The sequence below is a fragment of the Plasmodium relictum genome (genome assembly GCF_900005765.1).
Source record: "Plasmodium relictum strain SGS1 genome assembly, chromosome: 7".
NCBI classification, from domain to species: domain Eukaryota; phylum Apicomplexa; class Aconoidasida; order Haemosporida; family Plasmodiidae; genus Plasmodium; species Plasmodium relictum.
Window position 1 is genome coordinate 226642 of NC_041685.1, and position 26094 is coordinate 252735.

The 26094-nt window shown below is 17.4% G+C and overlaps 9 protein-coding genes across 9 annotated transcripts; 4 read left to right on the forward strand and 5 right to left on the reverse strand.

Moving 5' to 3' along the window:
- Window positions 1-275: 275 nt before the first annotated feature.
- PRELSG_0704100 (hypothetical protein) lies at window positions 276-2195 on the reverse strand (the record flags this gene model as incomplete). The annotated part of the gene is made up of 1 exon (XM_028675724.1): window positions 276-2195. The coding sequence occupies one exon, from the start codon at window positions 2193-2195 to the stop codon at window positions 276-278; it is 1920 nt and encodes a 639-aa protein (XP_028532284.1).
- A 436-nt stretch (window positions 2196-2631) lies between these two features.
- On the forward strand, window positions 2632-2943 carry PRELSG_0704200 (conserved Plasmodium protein, unknown function; the record flags this gene model as incomplete). The annotated part of the gene is made up of 1 exon (XM_028675725.1): window positions 2632-2943. One exon carries the CDS (start codon window positions 2632-2634, stop codon window positions 2941-2943), a length of 312 nt encoding a protein of 103 aa, XP_028532285.1.
- An 855-nt stretch (window positions 2944-3798) lies between these two features.
- Window positions 3799-4536, forward strand: PRELSG_0704300 (tubulin-specific chaperone, putative; the record flags this gene model as incomplete). Its single annotated transcript, XM_028675726.1, has 1 exon — window positions 3799-4536. One exon carries the CDS (start codon window positions 3799-3801, stop codon window positions 4534-4536), a length of 738 nt encoding a protein of 245 aa, XP_028532286.1.
- A 749-nt stretch (window positions 4537-5285) lies between these two features.
- Window positions 5286-5717, forward strand: PRELSG_0704400 (conserved Plasmodium protein, unknown function; the record flags this gene model as incomplete). The annotated part of the gene is made up of 2 exons (XM_028675727.1): window positions 5286-5416; window positions 5612-5717. 2 exons carry the CDS (start codon window positions 5286-5288, stop codon window positions 5715-5717), a joined length of 237 nt encoding a protein of 78 aa, XP_028532287.1.
- A 285-nt stretch (window positions 5718-6002) lies between these two features.
- PRELSG_0704500 (conserved Plasmodium protein, unknown function) lies at window positions 6003-10262 on the reverse strand (the record flags this gene model as incomplete). Its single annotated transcript, XM_028675728.1, has 1 exon — window positions 6003-10262. The coding sequence occupies one exon, from the start codon at window positions 10260-10262 to the stop codon at window positions 6003-6005; it is 4260 nt and encodes a 1419-aa protein (XP_028532288.1).
- A 2549-nt stretch (window positions 10263-12811) lies between these two features.
- PRELSG_0704600 (GTPase-activating protein, putative) lies at window positions 12812-15781 on the forward strand (the record flags this gene model as incomplete). Its single annotated transcript, XM_028675729.1, has 1 exon — window positions 12812-15781. The coding sequence occupies one exon, from the start codon at window positions 12812-12814 to the stop codon at window positions 15779-15781; it is 2970 nt and encodes a 989-aa protein (XP_028532289.1).
- Window positions 15782-16659: 878 nt separating this feature from the next.
- On the reverse strand, window positions 16660-17427 carry PRELSG_0704700 (conserved Plasmodium protein, unknown function; the record flags this gene model as incomplete). The annotated part of the gene is made up of 1 exon (XM_028675730.1): window positions 16660-17427. One exon carries the CDS (start codon window positions 17425-17427, stop codon window positions 16660-16662), a length of 768 nt encoding a protein of 255 aa, XP_028532290.1.
- Window positions 17428-18647: 1220 nt separating this feature from the next.
- ClpY (ATP-dependent protease ATPase subunit ClpY, putative) lies at window positions 18648-21041 on the reverse strand (the record flags this gene model as incomplete). The annotated part of the gene is made up of 1 exon (XM_028675731.1): window positions 18648-21041. One exon carries the CDS (start codon window positions 21039-21041, stop codon window positions 18648-18650), a length of 2394 nt encoding a protein of 797 aa, XP_028532291.1.
- A 1394-nt stretch (window positions 21042-22435) lies between these two features.
- PRELSG_0704900 (conserved Plasmodium protein, unknown function) lies at window positions 22436-23368 on the reverse strand (the record flags this gene model as incomplete). Its single annotated transcript, XM_028675732.1, has 6 exons — window positions 22436-22474; window positions 22561-22656; window positions 22741-22836; window positions 22923-23020; window positions 23105-23210; window positions 23309-23368. 6 exons carry the CDS (start codon window positions 23366-23368, stop codon window positions 22436-22438), a joined length of 495 nt encoding a protein of 164 aa, XP_028532292.1.
- Window positions 23369-26094: the final 2726 nt, after the last annotated feature.

The window sequence follows — 26094 nt, forward strand, 5'->3', positions numbered from 1 at the left end:
ATATTAAAAAAAAAAAATATTTAAATGCAAAAAATACAGAAATAAGGAAAAAAAAAGAAAAAAATATAAATCTCTCTTTTTTTTTTAATTTTAAAAATGATTAAAAGTTATAGAATAATTAAAAATATCAAATTAAATTAGTGCAAATGCAACAAAAACAAAAAAATATGTATAAAAAAAAGGAGATAAATTTATATAATTTTATTAAATTATTTCATGTAGTTTTATAAAAATCTAAGTGCTTGATTATAAATAATAAAAAAAAAAAAATGCTATTAAAAATGAAAAGTTTTCGAGAAAGCATACAATTCATAGCTATCTGTTGCTTTCTTATTCTTTTGTTTATCATTTTTCTTTCTATTTAAGAAGTTATCACTAAAAACATATAACTTAGCACTATTTTTATTTTTATTGTTCTCTTCTACGCAACAATTTTGATAAAATACGTTTATTTTAAAACACATTGACTGCATCTTTTTGTCGTTTGTAAATAAAATTATTCTCCCTTTTTTAACTTTATTTTTTACTTTTTTATTTAAAATCGCATACTTTTTATCAATATTCTTAATACTGTATTTATATTTTAAATAATTATTAAAATGGAAATTCATATTAAAGATCAAATCATATAAAAATAAAAGTATGTAATTATCAGAACTGTTATTTTTTAATTTGTTATTATTTAAATTAATAAAATACTGGTTTTTTTTTTTTTTTTTCAATTTTTTCCTTTTTAAAAAATTTGTAATAGTATTATAATTAAATGATTTTATTTTTCCTTTTCTTTTTTTTTCTATACTGTTTTTTTTTGACATATTTATATTAGTCCTATTATGGAAAAAAATAGTATAACCACTATTTAAAGAATGGTAATAAAAAAAAAAAAAAAATTTATTTACATTTTCTTTATCAACAATAAATATATCACTAAAAGTAAAAAAATGTGCATAGCATTTTATTATAGATGATAGGAAATTTTTTCTATCTTTACGCTTTCTTGATAGTATAATAAGAAATTCTTTAAATGTAATTTTTAATAGATCGCTGTTATTTCCATTTTTTGCTTTTAAAAATATACTATTCAATTTTAGAATATTAAAATCTTCAAATATTTGAATATTGGATCTTTGCTTACATAGACAATGATGTTTTTTTTTAAAATCTAATTTAAATTTAAAACAGTTTTTTTTTTTTACCTTTTTGTTAGCATACTTATAAGAATACTCTATGGTTCTTCTAAAATCATAAGTATTATTTTTGTTACTTTTACTTAGATCTAATTTTATTTTGTTTTTGTTCAATTTATTAATATAAAATAGTTGTTTCTCATTAATTCTGTTTTCATTTTTTTCAAAGTATTTTCTGTTTTTAGTTATGCTGTCTCTTTTTAAAAATGTACCTTCATTATGTTTAGTTAAATTATTAGATGGATTTCTAAACAATAATAGAAAGTTATTTATAAAAAAATTGTTCAATAATTTAAATATATAATTTTGAATGAGCTTTTCTGTTTCACTTACTTTATAAAATTTTTTTTTTACATATTCTGATTTTGTAATTTTTTTTTTAAATAATAAAATGTTAATGTTTAATATTTCATGAATAATAAAGTAAAGAACATGAGAAAATTGCTTATAGATATTATTATGTAGCAAAAAATTATTCCCTTTTTGATTGAAGTGATAAAATAACAAATTACTATATATATTATTAATTTTACTCCTGTATAAATTTATTAATTTATTTTCTATTTTATTGCTTTTTAATCTTTTGTAAAAAATTTCAAGGTAATAAAAGTTCTCAATTTCATTTACTGTAATATTATTTTTTTTGAATAATATTTCTATTTCTATATTTTCTATTAAATTATTTTTTAAAATTATATTATAAATTATAAGCTGTTCACTTAAATGGAAATTTTGGAATTTTAAGTTATTGCTTTTATCATTTGATTTTAAACGAGTTGAATTGTTGTAACTTAATAAATCATTTAAAAAACTTTTTGTTTCTATAATATTTTTTTCTTGTAAGTTATTTTCATTATTTTTTTTAAAAAATAACTTATTTTTCAAATTCTCTTTTAAGACTTTTTTTTTGAAAATATAAAAGTTCTTTTTAATGAAATTACTAAATTTAGAATAAAAATATTTATTTTGTGTAATTTTTGTTGGGGAAATATATTTTGAAAAATGCATATCTAATAAAATTTAAAATAGAAAAAAAATTTTAACTTTATTTATTTCTGCTTTATTAGTTGCATCTTGAAAAAATGAAAATAAAAAATAATTAGATAAATACAATTAAGCAAAAATAAAATTTATGCAATTTAAAAGATTAAAAACATTTTTTTATTTTTTTATTTCATTGTAATAAAAGAGAAATGTTGCTCATAAATGTAACTAAACCTAATTTTTATATATTAAAAAAAAAAAAAATTTGAAAATATTAGTAAAATTAAAAAAAAACTTGTTATAATAAAAAAAAAAAAAATAAATAAAATAATAATAAATCACTTAACACAGTATTTACAGAAATTATATTAGTAATTTATAATATTATTAAGGATATTTTTTTATTTTTATTTTTTTTTTTTCTAAAAAATATTACAAGTTAATCCAAAAGTTGTGTAGAATGAATGAAGAATTAAAAATTATTGAAAAAGAGTATAAACATTTTTATGAAAAATTTGAATATATAAATGAAAATACATTTTGTATACATATTAAAATAGATGAAATTGAGGATAATTTTTCAAATTTAAAAGAAAACAATTTAAATCTTTATATTAAATTTCATTGTGATTTTTTTGAAGTATTGAATCAAAATTTAATTGGAGAAAAAAAATTTGATTGTATTGAACAAGTCTTTAATACATACTGTCCTATATCATTTAAAAAGTTTATTATGCAAAAAATTAAATGTAAACTAAACTCAAATTTATGATTATATTTCATTAAAATAAATAAATAAATAACAAAATAATTAAAATATTACATTTAAAGCAGAGTGTTTTTTAAAAAAGAATTTTTTGAACAAATTTACATAAAGTTTCTTTTCAAAAAAAAAGATTAAGTTTAATGGAATATGAGAATTTATAATTCATTATATTTCTACAATATTAATAGCACTATTAACAATAATATAAATGAATTATAATGAAAATAATTAATTATAATATTAAAATTTTATAAACTAAAATAGTTATTATGAGAATAAAAAAAGAATAAAAAATAATTATAGCCTCTAATTTTACTCATTTATTGATAATTCTTGATTTTCTATTTTAAATAGAATAATTATTTCTTATATAAATATAAATGAATATTTTTATTCATGTAAAAAAATAAAATAAAATAAACAAATTAAAATAAAAAATGAATAAAGTATATAAAATGTAAGGAAATAAAATTTAGTAAAAAGTAAAAATTTATTGTAAAATTAATATATATATACATATATAATTTTTCAGATAGTTTAAATACCAAAATAATAAAATTGTTATAACGAATTTCTATATTATCTTTTTATAAAAATATTCTAAATAAATTATTAAAATAAATATCATACATTGAAAAAGTTTTAAAAAAAAAAACTTTTTATTTTTATAAATATTTCATAAAATAAATTTAATTCAAATATAATTTATAGTGATTAAACTCAATAACACAATATATATATACAGGAAAACATATATATATATGCAGCATTATATGCAGGTTTTTAAAGTTTTTTTATATATTAAAGAGTAAAATAATATTCACATATAAAAAGAAATAATATTTTTTTATTTTTACGAACATGAATGATTATATTAAAGTAGATTTAGTTCACAATTTATATAAGAATAAAAAATGGACAGAAATCAAATTAAATAAATTTGACAAAATTGAAAATATAAAAAAAAAAATATATACACACACAGGAACACCTTATGATAATATGAATTTATATGCATATGATGAATTAAATATTGAAAAAACTCAAGTCTTTTTAAATAATGATAAATTATGTTTAAATGATTATAATGTTAAAGACAGTTATATTATTTACATACAAGAAAAGAGCAAAACATTTACCAATGATTTATATAATATTGATGATGAAGAAAATTTAGAAAAATTAAAACACTTAAAATATCAAATTAAAGAAGAAGATTATAATAAAAGGCAAGATAGTATGAGAACTTTTCTAAGAAAATTAAGAGAAAAAAAAAAAGAAGAAAATATTAAATTAAATGATAATAATCAAAATGCACATAATATATATGATCATGAATTATATAAAATTGGGAATAGATGTAGAGTTAAAATGGGAGATAGAAGAGGAACACTAAAATTTGTTGGAAACTTAAAAAATAACAGTGAATTTTTTGTTGGAGTTGACTTAGATGAACCCCTAGGTAATTCAAATGGCTTTTATCATAATGAATTTTTATTCGAATGCAAAGGAGATAAATATGGTTATATAGGAAACATTAATTCAGTTGAAATGGGAGATTTTCCTCCTTTTGATATAATGAATTTAGAAGAATTTTAAAAAATATATATATTCATTGCATTGATAACCATACTCAATATAAAACATAAAAAAACTATAAATATATATATGTATAAAATAAAAATTATTGATCATAATCTATATTATCGATATTATGTAAAAATAAACTTAATTTTTTTTAAATATTAATAATACTTTCTTTTTATGCATCCATAACTTTTTCATTTTGTTTTATTAATATATTCATTTTCTTTTTTTTTTTTTTATATTATTATAATTCACTCTATAGGAATTTTTTATATTTTGAATTATTTTTATGTTTTTCTACAAAATTACAAATTCTTTTTTTTGTTAAAAAAAAATTAATATTTTATATGAAATACGCATTATTTAAAAGTTTTTAGTTTTCTACATTTAAAATTTTTTTTATTTTTTTTCTTGAATTTACAAACTTTAACAAAAAAAATTAAATGAAATAAAAGTTTATTTATTAAAAAAATATACATGTACGAATGTATTTATTTTTTCAACTATATAAAAAAATTTGAGTTTTTTTAATCTCAAAAAAAAAAAAAAAAAATATTTTATCACCAAATATAATATACAATATTTTAAAATTTAAAAAATTTTGAATTTATTATTTTTTTGTAATTAGAAATATTAAGTTTTTTTTTTTTTTCTTTTTTCTTTTTTTGTACAAAAATATACAATTCTTTTTTATATTAAAAAAAAATTTTTTTATAAAAATATAAGAAATTACAATTTTTATTTTTGTCTTTATAAACAAAATGAGTGATAATGAACCAAAAAATATACTTCTTCAAGATTTAAAAGATTATACTAATAGTGATAAGAAATTTCCTGATTTATTAAAAAAATATGTAAATGAAAATGCTTTAAATCAAAAAGATGCGGAAAAGTTAGTACAAAATGACAGAAAGAAAATTAGCAGATTAATATATTTATTCACTTATTATATCAAGCATTTAAACATACTAATATATATAAATATGCATGAAATATATATTATTATATATATTAATCAATATTAAATGATATTTTTTTAATTTAATGTAATAAAAATTATTTCTTAATTTTTTTTTTTTTTTCACAGATTTTTAAAGGAATTTGATGATTCTTATTTAAAACAGATGAATCTAGATGAATTAGAATTATTATGTTCATTGATACTAAAAAAGAAAAACATAACGGTTAAATAAGATTATTCATGATAAAAAATAAATATAGTTATATACGTGAAATTCTTTTTTATAAGACAAAATAACAAAAAATAGAATAAAGTATTGAAATATATTTATCTAAATGAACTATTAAAGATAATGATTTTAATAATTAACGATTTAAATAAAAGTAAATAATACTGTAGAATTGTACATAAGACATTAATTAAAATATTCTAAAAGAAAATATTTAAAATCATATACAAACACAAATATTAAAATGTAGGTGCTTGAAATAATATTTTTTTTACTTTTTTTTTTTTTTTAATTTATGATTTTATGATAATGCAGCAGTTCTCTCATATACTGCAAAGATAAAAGATCTTTTTCTATATCTATTTTTTTTGATATATAATTAATTACATTAGCGTAATTTTCATTTTCTAAAATATAAAACTTTTTTTTTCTAAATATAAAATGAATCATATGAAATAATAATTTGAAAGCTACTCTTCTCACAAGGAAATTTTTGTTTTGAATAAAAAAGTTGCCTATAGTAAATCCATCAACTATGACATCATCTATGTATAAATATGAATTACTTGAACAATTAAAAAATAAAGTATACGAAGAAATTAAATATAATATTAAAGAAGAATCAGATGAGTAAAACTTTTTTATTTTATATTCATCATAATCTAAGTTTATCATTTCTTTTTTTGTGCTAAGACAAAATAATTTTGTATATATACTACTAAAAAAGAAATCGCATACTTTTAAAAAATTGTTTATCTTTTTTTTTTTATTGATGTTCTTATCGTGCAATGTTTTAGTATTTTCATTGTGTTTTTTTGTGGCAATTTTTTTTTCTTCATACTTTTCTAATGAACTTTCATCTCTTAGTAAATCATCTGATATATCTTTTTCAGATATAATGGAATCATTTTGTTCTTCTACATCATAAATTATATTATTATCATTTGATTGTATTTTATTATTCAATTGATATTTACTGTTAGTTAAACTTTTATTTTTATTTTCATAATGATTGTTTTTTATTATTATTTTATCTACGTTCTTATAAGAGCAATTTCCATTGAAAAAGTTTTCAAATTCATTATAAAAATTTTCCGAAAAATGTGTTAAATCACGTTCTTCATTTAAAAAATGTTTGTTTTTCATTATTCTTTTTGAAAAATTCATATCTTTCATAAGATTTTTTATATGCTCGAATATTTCATTAAGCTTAATGTTGTTTGATAAATATAAAGCTGTAAATTGAAGTGATAACAACATAAACATTTTTTGAATATTGGAATAAAAATTAGAGTAAATATTATTAAAAACAAATTTACTTATATTATCAGGTGAATTAATACACAATAAAACCATATTAAATAATTTATAGGTTAAGAAATAATCCTTTCCTTTATTTATAATAGATAAATTGTTTAATGATAATAGAACTTCATATATATTTGAACCAATATAAGATAATATGTCACATTTCTTAATTAAACGTGGTAAGAAAATTACAGTCTGGCATATTCGAAAAGTTTCCTCTTCGTAATTTTCTTTTTTTTCATTTAATTTTAAAACATCATTATTAGTATCTTCATCATTTTTTTCAATGTAATTTGCTCTTTCCTTTAATCTATTTAAACATTCAAATAAATCTTCCGATGGGTCTATATACATATATTTATTGATATCAATGTCTAAATAAAATTCATTTTCTCTTTCTAATTTTACTAAAAATTCTTTTTCTTCAAGATCATATAAATCATTTTCTATTATATTACTAGCGTTTTGTACCATTAAATTATTCTTTATTATTTTCTTTTTCTTATATATATTACATTTATTTAAAATAATATTACTTACATCCTCATTATTAATTTCATTTTTATCTTCTTTTTCTTTATCTTTTTGTTTTTTAAATTCACCTTCAAATTCACGTTTTTCAAATTGATTTTTACTAAATATGCTTTCTTCAGCCCCTATTTCATCTTCATATCTATCATCATTTACTTCATCATTCACTTCATCATCATTTACTTCATCATTCATTTCATCATTTTCATCATCATTCACTTCATCACTCATTTCATCATGTTCATCATCATTTACTTCATCATCCACTTCATCATGTTCATCATCATTTACTTCATCATTCATTTCATCATTTTCATTAACATTTTTCTTGTCTAAACCATCATCTCCTTTTTTATATTCACATTTAATTTTCTGACTTTTGGTTGTTTCTTTTTTCTCTTCTTTGTATATATTTATTAAATGTTGTGTAAATTGTTCTTCTTGTTTATCTAGTTTATTGTTATCTGATTTTTCTTTATTATTATCAATATTTAGCATTGATTTTATTTTTTTAAGAGAATATTCTTTTATTTTAAATTTTTTTTTTATATTTTTTATTAAAATCAAATCATCTAAGTACATAAATTTTTTTTGTTTAATTACTTTAAAAGACAAAATTTGTTTTGGTAAGTAATCTATTGGATGATGTAAATTTGGAAAAATTAATTTATTGCATTCATCACTATTCTCAGACTCATTTTTCTTATGTATAGATTTTTTTTTTTTTTTTTCTTTAAATGATTGATTATTAACATAGTAACTAAAATATTCTGCCAATATTTGTCCACAGTGTAAAGATACTTCGTCACTACATTTAAATAAATTCTGTATTCTATTAGAAATATTTTCAAATATGTTTATGTTATATATATTTATGTTGTATATAAAAAGTTCCTCCTTTGATAACATTTCAAAATTATATAAATTTTTTGCAATTTTTTTATTTATATTTTTAATATGTTTACCAAATGTATATAATAATTTACTTAAAACAATAGAAATAAAAACTTTTTCTGTTTCTTCTTGTTCATCATCAGAGAAAATATTTAAAATATAGAAAAATATTTCTTTTAAAAACTTTGCTGATAATATTTCTATGCTATATTCATCCATATCATTCTCATTTTCATTTAAAAACTCGTTTTCTAATTCATTAGTTATTTCAAAATAACTTCTCTTTTCATTTTTAATTGAAGCTGAATGAATTATCTTTTTTTTCTTATAATTTTTTTTAAAAATTGATATAAATAAAATTGATTTACGGCTAATTAAATTATTTATTACGTCAATGATAGCGATAACATAGCATACAGGTAAGCAATTCTTTGAAAATGGATTAAAAAAAGTTTCCAAAAAATATGAATTCCATTCATATAGAAGAACGATATTAATAATTATATTTAAAATGACATTGACATTTTTATTAAATAAGCATATATATAACATATTATTGTTTTCAATAATATTAATAAATGGTAATAATTTTTTCATCACACATGATAAAAATATTTTATCTTCATTTTGGGTGCAATGTAAATGTAGATAATAGAATATATTTTCCATAATAAAATTTAAATTAATTAGTAAATTTAATTTCATTTCATCTTTTGAATATACTATATTCTTTTTATTTTTATTATTATCCTTACTTATTTCGTTGTCTTTATTTATTTCTTTTTTCTCTTTATCATAGCATGTACTCTTTTCCATAAAACTTACTTCATATTGTAGAAATATATATAATAGGGTAGAGCAAAATGAATTACACATATTCAAATTTATAATTTTTTTAGTTAAATTAATAACTTTTTCATAATTTATATTAAATTCTCTTGAGGAAAGCCAACTAAAAGCACATAATTGAACTATATTTTTATAAAAACCTTTTTCATTGAGTTCTTGAGGAATAACATGATTATAAATATATAAATTTCTTTTTTCATCATTACTTTTTAATCCTTTTGTTATGCATTTAAATAATAAAAAAGGAAAAGAAAAATAAGCTTTTGTTATTTTATTAATGTCTTCATAATAATTTTCTAAAGCTTTGTTGAAATTGCTATAATTAAAAATTTTATTTTGAAATGTATCCTTTTTATTTCTAGAAGTGTTTTCTAAATAATTAAAATCGTGTAATATGTTTATATTTTGTAAATACTTTATTATAATACTTTGATCTATGTATATAAACTTCATTAAATCAATTATAAAAGACCAATTCTCTAAAGGAATGTTAACATTTTGTAAAATTAAGGAACGAAAAACTCTGTTAAGCACTATTATAATCCATTCACTAAAATATATGCCAGAAAAAAAACTTTTTTTATTTTTATTTCTTTTTTTTTGTATAGTATTGATATTATTATTTATCAAAAAATTGATGTTATATCTTTTTTTCTCTTTTCTTTCACATAATGGAACAAACCATATATAAATTAGATAGTATCTTTTATTCTTATTAATATTTTCTATTTTCAAGTATCCTTTTAAAATGGAAGAAATAATATTAGATAAAATAAAAAAACACTCATTAATTAATGTATACTTATTGTTTTTCAGTTGTGTCAATGCTTCAAAATATTTCTTCTTTTTTTTCAGTTCTATTATTTCAAAGCTTAATGGAATATTATCAGAAAAAAATTGCATTAATATTTTCTCTAAATTATCGCATTCTCCATTTCTTAACACATCTTCTAAACATATGTCCATATTAATATTGATTGTGATTTATTACCTTTTTTTCTTTTTACAAATTGTTCATGTCTATTATTTTCTGTTGTGTTTAGATAAATATATATAGAAGTAAATATATTTTTTTAAGGAAATGTAAAAGAAAAAAATTATAAAAAATTTTAGTACATTTCAAAAAAAATTGAAAAGAAAAATAAAAAAAATAGATGTACTAATAAAAAATTAAAAAAAAATTATGTATCTGACTCTTTTAAGTAATATTATTTACATTTTTATTTTTCTTATTTTATTTTTTTTTCATTTATTAAATTTAGAGAAAAAAAAAAAATAAAAAGTTTTGAAAGAGACTGTTATAATTTCAAAAAAAAAAAAATTAACAAAATTTTAAATATTTAACCAATTATTTATTTTATTTTATTTTTTTTATTATTAATACATATGAAAAACTAAACATTTTATTATATACTTCATAAATACTTTTCTTCCTCTTTTTTGTTAAGATCCCCTATGAAAATTCTTTGAAAACTAAAATATTTTATTATTTTTTTCAAATTGTTAATGGAATTATATATCTCGGGAATACATTTAATGAATATGCAGATAAATATTTGGCACTAACATTTTTATGTTCTTATTTTTAATTACGAACAATTATTTTTCGTTACAACAAAATACCATATTTCTATGATTCTTTTCTTATATATATATATTATTTTTGGAGAATACAATTTTTATTTAAAATTCTTTTTTAAATATATTTTTGTATAAAAAGATATTTACTTAAAATTAGAGGGAATATTTGATTTTTTATTTCACAATTTTTTTAAATTATTAAATTCTACAAAAATATATAGAAAAATATAAATATTTATAATTTTTTTTTTTTTTAATTTATAAGAATATTGATAAAAATATTTAATAATATTAACTTTTTTAAAAAGGAAATACATATTTGATAATTATAAAATATAGTTTACATATATATTTATATATATGTGGTAAAAATTACGTTTAAATATGTATATTTCACAAAAAGGAAAACACAGATATAATTTCATGGTTATATTTTTATATATATTTTTTATTATTTTATCAAATGTTCTTAATAGTATTCTACATATTTTTTAAAAATTATATTTTTCCTTAAAAGAATATTCATACGAATTCATTTATTATATATGGATATCCATTTTTTTTTAATAAGAACCAACTGCTTTAAAGATAAAACTACCATTATTTTAAGCTTATTGAAAAAAAAGCATATATGTTTGTTTATATTATCTTTTTTAATATAAAAGGTGTTTGGCTTGTGTATATATATATAATTAAAATATATAAAAAAGTGATAAGTTTATAAGATGTACAATAAGTCTTCTTATATAATCCGTTACTTTTATTTCATTTTAACAAATACTTTTAAAAAATATATATGCAAACATGATCGATCAATTAAAAGTTTATGACTTGGATATACTTCTTGTGCATTTAATATTTATTCATGGGAGAAAAAATAAAAAATAACAAAAAAAATAAAAAAGGCACGAAATTATAATAAATTTATGATATAAAAATAACTAAGAAAAATTAAGAAAAATATTAAAATAATTTATTACTCATTTGTGTGCAAAAAGTGCATAAAAAAAAAAATAAAAAATAAAAAAATTAAATCTATGATGTAAACCATATGAAGAAAAAATGTGGAATTACATTTAAATAAGCAAAATAAACTAAAATAAAAAATTAAAAAGAACAATTGCATCTTTAAGTATACAAAACAAAACAAAAAGAAAAACAAAATGAAAAACAAAAAGAAAAACGAAAAAAAAAAAGAAAAGAATAAAAAAGGAGCAAAAAGAGTAAAATAGTTATATTATTTCTTATATATGTTAAATGTGTATAATAAAATTCTGTAAGATTTATTTTTACGACATACATTTATTTTTTTATACAAAATTTCTTTTTTTTTTTTCTTTTAATAACCAAATGAAAAAATTAAAAATAATGTACATAAAAAAAAAAGGCTTTGAATAAATTTGTTAGTATATTAAAATTTTTTTTAATCATTATTTTCATAGTTTTTCATTATATAATTAAAATGAAATTATAATAGCATTTTCACTATTTTATGAATTAATTTGTAAGGAAAAAAAGGAAATAAAAAAAAAAAAACAAAAAAAAAAATACAAAATGAATAACATAGAGTATTCATTTATTATAAATACATTTAAAAGCCGCTATTTTTATTGTATTTTTTTTTTTTTTTTTTTTGAGTCAATTTTGAAATAAATACATATCATAATAATAATAATAATATTTAATTTTGTAAAAAAAATTAGATACTGTGTTTTATTAATTGTATTTCTTTTAGATATAAATATGAAAATACAAAGATATCATATATAGAGCTTTATTTATTTATTATTATTATAATTATTACGATTTTAGTTATAACTATTATTTTTATTATTATTATTACTTTTATTATTTTATTTTACTAGTTTATGCTATTTTCATTTAATAATATATATATATATATATGTATTTGATATACTACCATTCCTTGTAATATGGGCGAATTGAAGTCAGTGGAGCTAGATTGTATTAACAAAAATAAAAAAGAGAAAAATGAAAAAGTTGAAATAATGAATAAAAGTAAAAAACACTTCAATAAAAGAAATGAAAATGAAATTAATGTAATAAATTCTAAAAATAATAATAATGATGTGAAAAGTATATTTGAGTCATTTCGGTTAAATGAATTTTTTTCAGGTAAGAATAAAGAAGATTCTTCAAATAATAATAATTATTTAAAAAATAATGTGAACTTTTTAAAAGGCAATAACAGTCCCAATATATATAATGATATATATAATAAAAAAGAAAATGGTGATATAAATAATAAAAAAGAAGAAATTCATTATAAAAAAAAGGAAATATATAATGAATGCTTGAATAAAAATTATTCTAAACAAGAATCAGTGAATGATGCAAAATACAATTCATTTGGTAATTCATCTTGTTTAGATATTGATGAAGAAACAAAATTTTTAGAAGATTGGGAAGAAACACAAAAAAAAATATATGATCCAACTATTGGTTTACGTAAGCATTACACAAACGAATTATTATCATGTGGAGAAAAAAATAATATAAGGATTTTGGAAAAATGGTCATCTATGATAAATAGAGATATTACATGGTTTATTAAAATTCATAAAACAACTTATTTAAGAAGAGTAAAAAGAGGTATACCTCAAAAATATAGATGGAAAATTTGGTTTCAAATAACCAATGCAAAATGTTTAATAAGTAAGTTTCAAAAAAAATATTATTATTTGTCCAAAAAAAAATCATGTTATACTAATTTAATTTTAATTGATATATCTAGAACTTTTCCTGAATTACTAATATTTGATAAATATGCACAACAACAATTATATAGAATTTTAAACGCTTACTCTAACTACGAGCCAGCAGTTGGGTATTGTCAAGGTATGAATTTTTTAGTTGGATTATTACTAATAGTTAGTAATTTTAATGAATTAGAAACATTTTGTGTTTTAGTTAGTTTAATGAATAATTATCATTTAAAAGAATTTTACAAGGAGAAATTTCCATTGTTAAATAAATATATTTATGTCTTTGAAAAAATTTTACAAAATGAAATTCCTGATTTAGTAGAACATTTCAATAAAGAAGAAGTATTTCCTCCTGTGTATTTGCATCAGTGGATGCTTACATTATTTATTGCTAGCTTACCTATTAAAAGTGTAATTGTGATATGGGATTTTTTATTTAGCACAAGTATAAAAATGATTATAATTATTTCTATCGCTTTACTGAAAATATTAAAAAGCTACTTAATGAAACACAAATTTGAAAAAATATTAAAATTATTAAAATCACTGAAATATAATGAAAGCAATGATGATATTTTAATTGCTAAATTACTTATAAAAAAGTCAGAATCCATTGTATTAAATGAAGAACTCAAGTTCCTTTTTGATAATATTGAAAAAGATAATATTCTTTTTAATAGTCAATGTAAATATGCTATTGAAAACATTACTAATTATCATTTTAATCATGTTAAAAATGACATGAATAATATTAAAAATATGGAAGAAAATTATATGAGCAATTCAGAAGATAATAATTTTGTTGTATTAGATGGGGTTCCATTACTAAATTTTTTCTCCAATAATTTATTAAAGAAAAAAAGTGAAGAAGAGCTAAAACCAACTACCAATTGTGAATATAAAGAAAAAAAGCATGCTAAAAATTTAAGAGAACATAATGTAAATACTTTTTATTATAAAATTTTAAGTAGCAATGAAAAAAATATCAAAAATGAAAATACTCCTTCTAGTAAAAATAGTAGCAATAGTGGAATTATGCTTTTTAGAAATTCTTCTAATGAAATTAAGAGTCCTATTAATATGAATAGAAAAAAACGTGATAATCAAAAAAGAGAAAAAAATAACCCCAACAATAATAAATGGACTAATAATAATTATAATAAAAAGATGACTCAAAGTAGTAAATTGAATTCTTCAAGTGATAATTTCGTCAATAACAATGACAATCATAATATTAATAACATTGATAAAAATGATTTAAAAAAAAAGATAAATTTAAATCTTAATAATGATGCGCATGTTAACACATTTAAGAATAACAAAAATTGTAACGATAATAATATTAATTATAATAATAAAGATAATCAAAATTTTATAGGGAATTCTTTTTATGAAAATAACAATAGGAAAAACAATATGAACACTCTTAATTCATCGCATTTCAATAATTCTCTAAGTGAAGATTCATGTAATTCTAAGATAATAACAACAGACATTCCACAGTATGATCATCATCATGATGCTAGTGATCATTTATATAAAAGTGATTCTTTTTTAGATTCTTATCAAAAAAAATATATTAATATTAATTCACTAGATAATCTCAATTTTTATAAACAAGATACATCAGATAGTAAGAATTCTTATTTAACGAATCAAAATAATTTTACTGATACTAATTTTATGAGAGATACAAAGCAGAGAAAAAGTTTTAGCAATTTAAAAAGACATGCTTATTATTTTGATAAGCAGTTTAAAGATAATAATTTTCAAGAAGAAAAAAAATCTGAAAGTGTAATAAAAATAAAGATGAATAAATATGAACAAGAATTAAATGAGAAAGAGAAACAAGAAATATATAAATTTAAAGAATATAAAAATAAGAAAAAAAAAAATGAACCTGCAAAAAAAATAGAACAAAAAGACAAGGAGAATATTTTAAATATTTCTCAGTACATTAATTATGATGAAAATGAACAAAAAAATAATAATGAAAACAATTTTGGATTTTTTAACTTAATTCATTCATATGCAAAAGATAATAATTGGTTTGATGTATCTACAATAAATAAATATTATCATTTCAATAAAAATAATATGGATTATGAATTAGATAATATAAATTTAAATAAAAATAAATTTAAGGGAAATGATAAGTTAGATGATAGTACATTTTGATATATACCATAATCAAAAAAAAAAAATAAAATAAAATAAAATAAATAATGTGTATATATGTAAAGTGAAATTTAATTAAATTTTGCTATTGCTTATTTTTCTTTTTTTTTTTTTTATGAACAGTAATAATTGCATGAATGATATATGAGTTTTTTACATTATCATAAAAAATTTTGAATGCAAAAAAAATTTTTCTTTTTTTTTATGTGATTGTATTCTCCTTTTTCATAAATACATATTTTTCTCATAATTTACGTAATTAACATTATATGTAATTTTTACTTAATCTTTTTTTTTCCTCTTTTAAATTCATTTTTTTTAAATTTATTTTGATATCATCATTTTTTTTTCCTCCCTTTTTTTTTTTTTTAAATATGTCTTTTTAAACTAAATTTTTTTATTTTATTTTTTCTGTTTTTGTATTTTTTTTTTTTTTTATTTTATAAAATTTTGAAATTTTAGTTTGTTTTAAGTCTTAGAAAAAAAAAAAAAATAAATAAATTATTAATATATTATATACTAAATAATTTCATCTTATTACACAATAAAAAATTAATATATTTTAATTTTTTTTCAATATTTTAAGTATATACTTTTTTTTAGTTTATATCATAAGAAAATAAATTCTATAATGTATAGACTATGATATAAAAATGTAAGAAAGTATGTATGTTGTTTAACTTTTTGTAAAAATTTTATTATTAATTTTTCAAGTTAATGAAAAAAAATAGTTTAAATTTCATTTAAAAAACGAAGGTTTCAATTAAATGAATTAAAAACTGAAGTATATAATATAAAAAAAAACTAAAGTGAATGAAACTTTGAGTTGTTTTTACCAAATTTTTATAACTATAAAAAGAAAAATAAACAAGTATAAGTTATTCTTCATAATTACTGCTACTACTAGTATAGTTTTCTTTTATATTAAGTAAGCCCTGTTCGTTAACATTTAAAGATTTATTACTTATTTTATTTAAATTCATTTTTTCTTTCTCTTGATGCTTATCCTTTTTTGAATTAATTTGCTCCATATTTGTCATTTCATTATTATATCTTTTAATGTTTTCATCTTTTACAATAATATTTTCATTATCAGTAATCTTTTCTTGAATAATATTTTTTTCTTTATCACTTTTTTTTTGGTTCTTTGAATCTTCATCACTACTATGATATTCCTCCCTTATTTCTAAAAATCCATCAGGCCTTAAAAAAATATTATTTAAATTATCTTTATTTTTTTCAATTTTTGAAGTATGATCAAGTTCTAAAGCGAGTTCAATTTCTTTTGTTAATCTAGTTATAGAATCTGATATTATTTTATATTTTTTTTCATAAAAATCTAGCCTATTTTTAAGAAAATCATGTGCATTTTCAGCTGTTCTCTCACAATATGTATTACAACCGATATTTTGGTAAATATTATTAGTATATTTTATTTGTCCTTCATAAAAAGCAATCCTAGAAAATGGAATAATAACTTTGTGATTTAACTTTTTTGTTAATTTGGAAACTATTTCAATTGTTTGTTTATATTCATTTATTGTTTTTTTTAATATTTCCTCATTCAATCTTTCATTTTTTAATTTTAAAATAAGCCTATGAGTGGCTCCTTCAATTTTATCATTATCAATATTATCTTCAGTCATATTTTTTTTTTTTTATTCTTTTTATTTATCTATAGTTTACGGTTATAGCATTATAAATATTATTCCATATTAACCCTTTGTTCTTATTTTAATTCATATATTTTAATATATAAATTTATATATATATTTATATCTATTTTTTAATATAAAAATCACATTTTAATTTTTTTTTAATTTTATAATTGTTTTTTATACTTTTTTTTTTTAAATTTTGTTAAATATTATTCCATCTCTGCTTTTTAGAATGTAATAAAAAATTAATTTTTTTTTTTTTTTTCTGTATATGTATATTTACTCCTCTAAAATAAAATAGACTAGTATATTTTAAGAGAAAATACAAATAAATGAGAGAATTTTAAATATATTTATTACTTTACTGTTTTATTCATTTTCTATATACCCTTTTTTTCAATATTATAAGAATTTTTATTAAATAAATTTTTTAATCAATACTTAATACATACATAATTTTAAATTTACTCTTTTAATATAAATATATTTTATTAAATAAAATTTTATAATTGTCTTATTTTATAGGAAAATTTTTTTTTTATTTTTCAAAATGAATTAGTCGATCTTATTTTGTACTTCTTTTTATCTTTATTATATAATATTAAATTAAATAAACAAATTATTCTACATTATTATATAAGAATGAAATAAAATTTATAATTTCTTAATGATATATCAATTTAATTTTTTTTAAAACAATTTAAGATAAAAAATGAATCATTAAAATTATTTTTAGAATCTCCAAAATTTTAATTAAAAAAAAATATATATATTATATAGCAATAAAATAAACTTCAACAAATTTGTTGTTACATTATAATAAATAAAAAAAAGTTTTAGTTTAATTTTATAACATATATATAGATATATACAAAGAAAAAGAAAAAGAATTATGGTATCCTATAAACCTCTGTTTCTTAAAAAAAAAAAGTAATGAAAAAAAAGAACTGTACCGTTAAAAAATAGAACTATAATATAGAAAACATGAATATGCCAATAAAAGAAAATAAATATATATATATATATATTTGTATATGTATATATACTTATTTACATAAAACAATATAAATGTAAATAATAAATAAAAATATATGGAAAAACACTGAAAAATGTTACACTTCATAAAAAATATAATCAAATGTATTTGTTCACATAAATTTATTTTTAGTTTAAACATTCTTCCCCCCCCAAAAGTATTACTATCTAATTCAAATAATATATTTTTTTAAGTCATACTGCTTTATAAATCCTTCTAATGATTTCTTCACTTTCTCTTTATCAATAACTACAGTTTGATTCACATAGTTATATACATCATAATTGATATCTTCCATTATTTTTTCGATAATAGTGTGCAATCTACGTACCCCAATATTTTCAACATAAAAGTTCATGTCATGTGCTGCATTTGCAATAGTTTCAATGGCATCTTCAGTAAATTGCAAATCAATTCCTTCTGTCTTTAACAAAGCTATATTTTGTTGTATTAAATTATTATGAGTTTTTGTCAATATTTCAATAAAATCCTTAATAGTTAAGCTAGATAAAGTAACATGGACAGGTAATCTTCCTTGTAATTCATTTAGCATGTCATTGGGTTTGACTCTTTGAAATGCTCCCGAAGCAATGAATAAAATATAATTAGTATTAATATTTCCATATTTGGTATTTATTACACATCCCTCAATTAATGGTAATAAATCTCTTTGAACTCCTTCTGCACTTGCATCTGGACCATTATATGAAGAGTTTGATTTAGAACATATTTTATCAATTTCATCAATAAAGACAATTCCTTCTTCTTCAACTGAGTTAATAGCTGTTTTTAAAATAATTTCTTGATTCATGGAAGAATCAATTTCTAATTGCAATAACTTTTGCTTAGCTTCTCTTATAGTCATTGTTTTTTTATCACTTTGTTTATTTATATTTTGATGTATAATTTTTACACTTTTTATATTTTGATGGTTACTTAAGGCTTCTTTTACAGCATTCTCTACAGAATCATTGGAAAAAATATTATTATTTATATAATTTGGTATATCTATACTTATAACTTTATCATCTAATGAACCATCTCTTAAATATTGTCTCCATATATTTTTTTCTTCTTCTTTTATATTTCCTAACAAAGAATATAAAATAATATTTTCTACAGTTTCTTCAGCTTGTTCTCTTATCTCTATTTCAAATTTTGTTTTCTGCCTTTTTACTGCTATCTCCACTAAATCTTTTATAATTTGATCTACATCTTTACCATGAAAACCAACTTCAGTAAACTTAGTGGCCTCTACTTTTATAAATGGAGCATCAACAAACATAGAAATTCTTCTAGCAATTTCTGTTTTTCCTACACCAGTTGGGCCAATCATTAAAATGTTTTTGGGAATTATATCTTTTTTCATATCTTCGTCTACTTGAATTCTTCTCCATCTTTGTCTTAATGCATTTGCTACAACCTTCTTTGCTTCAGTTTGTCCTATAATATATTTATTTAAATACTCCACAATTTCGTGAGGATATAAACACTTTTTATTGGATTTTAAATTTTTCATCTGAAAATTGATAGTATTATCACTTCCTTTTTTAGTATTATCTTGTTTTTTAGTTTTTAATTCTTCTTTTTCATTTATTTCTTTAATATTCTCTTCATTAATCATATTTTCTTTTAAATTTTTTTCATTACTTCCTATATTATCTTCTTCAACAAGTAATTTTTTGGGGTTTTTCCCTTTTTTTGATTCCTTTTTTATTTCATCTATATTTATTATATTTTCTTTAGTTATCTTTACCTTCGAGCAATTCACATTATCATTTACGTTTTCATTACATAAAGAAATTTCTTCGTTATAATTTACTTCACTTGTTCCTAAATTATTTATTTCCTCATTTTTAATATTGTTGTTATTATTAATATTATTTAAAGTTTCTTTCTCATATTCATTTGTTTTGTTTTCTAAATTTAAATTATCATGATTTACCTCTTTTAAAATATTTCCATATTTTTCTCCTTGATCATCAGTCTTATCTGTTTTTCCTTCTTTATATTCATTTAGTGTATATTTTTTTTTTTTTTCAAAAGAGCAAACTTTTTTTAGTTCATCTTTATTTAAAAATTTATCAGGTTTATTTTTTACTTTTTTTTTATTATAATTTTCCATAATCATTAATTTGGAATTCTTATTATTATCATTTTTAATATCATTTTTTTTATTACTATTTTTGATCATATTTGTATTTTCACTATTTTTATAAGTTATTTGAATTAATAAATCATGATTTTTTTTATTAATACCAAAATTATTTTTATGTCCTATGTTATTACGAGGAAATATCATGTTTTCATTATCTATTTTATTTATTGATTTATTGAATTCATTAATATTTGTAATTAACTTTGTCAAAACATTTTCATATCTATACTTTATTGTATCATTTAATATTTTTCCTTTATTGGCATTTATGTAATTTGACATTATATCGTAACCTACTTTTCCATTTTTTATATTTTTTAAATATCTTAAGTTAAAATAAGGATATTTTTTCTTTTTATTTAAAATACTAAATAACTTAATAAATTTACGAGTATCAAAATTTTTCATTCTTCAAAATTATAAGAGAAAAAAAAATATATAAAAGTGATATACTTTATGACTAATTTAATAGAAAAATGTATAAAAAAATATTAAAAAAAAAAAAAATGTAAAGTAATAAAAACTTTATTTTTAATAAATGAAAAAATTAAAAAAATATATATTTTTTATAAAAAGTCAAGGCATATTTATATTACAACAATAAAAAAATATTCATAAAAATTTTTATAAAAAAAAATTAATTACAAAAATTTATTTGATAATTTTTTTTTTCTTTTTTCTTTTTTTTTTTTTAATTTGTTGTTATGAATATTATAATTCATATTCTTGTGAGATTTTAACAATATTTCTTCCGGCTTTTGTATTTTTTTTTTTTTAGAAAAAACTATTTTATATTTCTGCACATTAAACATAAAATATTTCTGCATACTTAATGCGTAATATTTTATATTATAAAAATTTTATAAAATTTTTTTTAATAGGAAAAATTAAGATGCCATTTAAATACCAATGAATAGAAAAATATATTATTTAATAATTTTTTTTCCATAATTTTAAAAAATTACACTTTATATTATTAATTTTTTTTTTTTTTTATTCATTTAAATAGCAAAAAGGCATCTTTGCAGTAATTTTATTTTCAACATTACATAAAAGAAATATATTTTTTTAGTAAAAATATACGAATTCAAGAAAAATGGTATTCCGTGTTTTTTACAATTATCGCTTTATTCAAAGCTAGATATATAATTATTATAAGAAATTTAAATGAAGTTTATTTTAATATTAGCATGTTATAAATTTTCTATTTATTGTATAATAAAAGAAATTATATTGATTCTTATTAAAACATTGTTTTTATATAATCTTCAAAAAATATTCAACAAATTTCTAAGAAATGTATTAATAAACTTTTATATATTTGCAATTTTTTTTTTTTATATGCACATATATATGTATATTCATTTTTATATTCACTATTTTTATCATGCTTCTATATTTTTAAATTTAATAATAATAATTCTTATTAACTTTATATAAAATCATTTAAATAGTATGTATAAGTAGCACCTTTCTTATTTTTTTATTTCTTAAAATAGTATCTTTTTTTAATGTTATATATTTTTTTTTTGTATAAACTATGTTCTAAAAAAAGTTTCCATATTTATTAAAAAAGGAATTAAAAAAAAAAGCACTATTTAAATATATATAAATTTTTAATATCATAAAAATGGAAGAATGTAAAAAAAAAAAAAAAAAATTAAAAAATAGGGAATTATTTTATCATTTACAATATATATATGTCATTGATCAAATGGTACGAATAATTTTAAGAGAAGAAAAAAAAATTATGTGTTATTTTACTCGTAATTTGAAATTTTTTTTTAATTTCCAATTGAAAATTACTGAAAAGTTGGAACTTTATAATAATTAATGGGTTGCTATAAAAAAAAAAATATAAATATTTTTTTATATTCTAAGAATAATAAATTAAAAATATTACATTTTATTATTATTTTCTCCTTACATGCATACAACTATAGGTTATACTATTTTGTAAATCATCCTTTTCGTATTCCTTATAGAACATTTTAACATTTTCATCAATATTAGAAAACATTTGCTAAAGTAAAATAAAATAAAAAAAACATAATCAAAAAATAAAATAAAATAAATAAAACGAAATATAATATAAATTTAATCAAACTTGTAATCTTATTTTATGTCCAGGTAGCCAGTGTACTTGATTAAATTGTTCTATATCATCTAATATATGTACATTTAAATATAATAATGATTCCATCTAATTTAAAAAAAAAGAAAAAAAAAAATTAATTTTGATATATTTTATTTTATCACTTCCTCTTCAAAATAAACATTTACACTTACACTATCAAAACCAACATTGATAAAATGCTTAGCTATTTCGGTTGTTAATTTTTGACTCTTAAAAAATTCTATAACTAATTTTTTTTCTTTTTCTAATTCTGCATCTACAAAAAAAAAAAAAAAAAAAGACATTCAAATATAAATATACAGGAAAGAAAAAAAATATTTTTTTAATAAATTACCTACATTCCATACATGAGCAAAACCTTTTAAGTGTGAAGCATAATTTTTACATAAAAAATCTACCATAAAATGAATAACATTTTTTGGTTGTTGCTTATCAATCTCCTTAAAAAATAAAATTAATTAAAATATAGTTTCAGAGTATCTCAATAAAAGTAATATTTATTTTTTTTTTAATTAAAAATTTAATATCAAAAAAATACCTCTGATATACAATTTAGAAGCTTTGAAATCGCTTTTCTTGAATAATTTTTAGTCGACATCTAAATAGTAAAAAAAAATTAATTATATTATTTAGTTATTAAAATACATACATATATATATATATATATATATATATATATATATATATATATATATATATAGAGAGAGAGAGAGAGAGAGAGAGAGAGAGAATTTTATTTATATAAATACAAAGATAAAGAATTTTCCTTTTTTTTATTAATATTTAATATTTTTCTAATTAAAAATTCAATTATATAAATTAGACATTTCAATATTCAACTTTATATATACACATTACTACTAAAAATAATTTTATAATTCTTAAATTATCATTAAAAATATTAAAATAAATATATAAAGCAATAGTTTATTCATTTATTTTATCTTTTTTTAACATGTTTTAAAAAATTCAATTATTTATATAAAGTTATAGATATTTTATCAACTTAATAATTCAATGAAGAGTTTTAAAAATTTATATAATATATTGTAATCTATGAATTTTTTATAGAAATAAAAAAAAAAAATTAATAATAAAAATAAAAACAATATGAAATTATCTTTTATATTTTCTTTTTTATTATTATTTCTTTCCATATATATATATATATATGTATATTAGTATTTGCTATTTATTTTTCAAGAGTGACTTTTTACCTTTTTCTGTATATTTAAAATATTTTTTTAACAAAAGTTTAGTATCTTATAAAAATAGTTTTTAAATTAATCAGTAAATTAATAAATTTTAATTTTTTATATCTGAGAGATTAATTTTTTTTTCATAAATTGCAAAAGAACACTAATATATTGTGTTTTTATTTCTTAAACACATTTATAAATATACAATTTTATATCCCAATAAAAGTAAAAATAATAATTTATTTAAACAAAAATTATATAGAGAAAATTTGTACAATTATAAAAAATAAAAAACAAAAATATATGATTCTAACATAAATGAAAAGTATACAAAATAGTATTTATAAAATGGAATAAACATTTTTCCATTATCCTTATTTTACTTTTTCTTTTCATTAATTATAAAATATAGAAAAGCTCAATAAGTTGTATATATATATAAATGCAAATATGTAAACACATATATATTTTATCTGAAAATGTTTTCTAATTTATTTAATCTATCATAGAAATATTTCTTACAAATTTTTTTTTTCTTCTATGTAGAAAAGAGTAAAAATATTGTGCACTAATTTTTATTTTAAATTTATTTTTTTTATTTTCATTTTTTAAATAATCTTTATGCACATATTACACACTTGAACGCACACAAAAAAAAAAAAAGAAATTAAGAAATATTTAGATGAATACGAACAATTCAATAACAATTAACGTAAAACTATTTTTTAATTTTAAATGATTAATATACAGTAAAAGTAAAAATATATGATATTTTTATTAAGATAAAAAATAAATATATAGATAATTTTCAAATATAATTATGTAGAAGTATAATTTTTTATATATACAAAAATAATTACTAATCTTTTAAAGAATTAAATGAAAAAATAAATACTTAAAACTATTGTAGATCTTCAAAAATACTATATAAATATTTTTTTTTAAGTATTTTTTATAGTAGTTGAAAGAATAAAATAAAAGACATGCAATTTTCCTATTGCATATACACTAGAATATTGAATTTTGGCAATAAAAAATAAAATTTAAAATGATATTTAAGTGCTATAAAAAAATCAAGAAAATATCTACTTTATTTTTATCTAAATCCTTGTTCTTTCAATGTTCTTTCAAAAAAAAAATCCTTTTTTATATTGAAAAAAAGTTACTTATCCTTATATATATTATATATAGATAGATAAATATTGTTTATAAAAGTCATCTATAAAAAGTAATATATAAAAAAAAGTGCAATACACCTCAAAGGTTTTTTTTATATTTTGCTTTTTTCTAAGATCTTTTATATAATAAGGAAAAAATATATTTTTTTTGAATTTTAAGAATTATTTACTTCTCATAGAATATAAAAAAGTACTAAAATATGAATCAAAGGTATTTTTTTTCATATTTTCTTGAATAAATTTTAATATATAGGTATGTATTTTTTTTATTCTTTTATAATTTGCCACATAAAAATAATAATAATAAAAATATAATCAGATAATAAATTATTATTTAACATTTAATATTTTTAAAAACATTTCTAAATTATAAAAATTATATAATGTGCTTTACTTTTTTTTTTTATTATTAATTGTTTTCTTAATTTTTACTATAGTACGGTTTTATGTATATATTAAAAATGGAATACATTAGTAAAAACTTCTATTGCATCTATTTTTCATTATTTTTTTTTAATAGCATATAACATTTATATATTTATGTAATTTTTTTTTCGTTACCTAAAACTGCTTTTTATATATTACTAAAAACATAATGATGAAACAAATAAATTTTTATGTTAAAATTTAATTTTATTTAACACCTTTTTTTTTGATAAATTATAAAAAAAAAAAAAGAAAAAAATGTATTACAAAATGTATCCTCCTTTTGATTAATTTTTTTTTTTAATCATACCGAAGATTATTTTCTAATTTGTAAAAAAGAAATTAAAATAATTTTAATTTATATAAATATTTTTGTATTTCATTTTTTTTTTTTTTTTTTGTTTTCTATTAACAAAGTTTTATTGTAATATTTTATGATAATTATGCCTATAGAGCTAAAAATTTTCAAAATACTGTTCATTATCTTAGCATTTTAAAAATATTATTTTTGTGGGAATAAA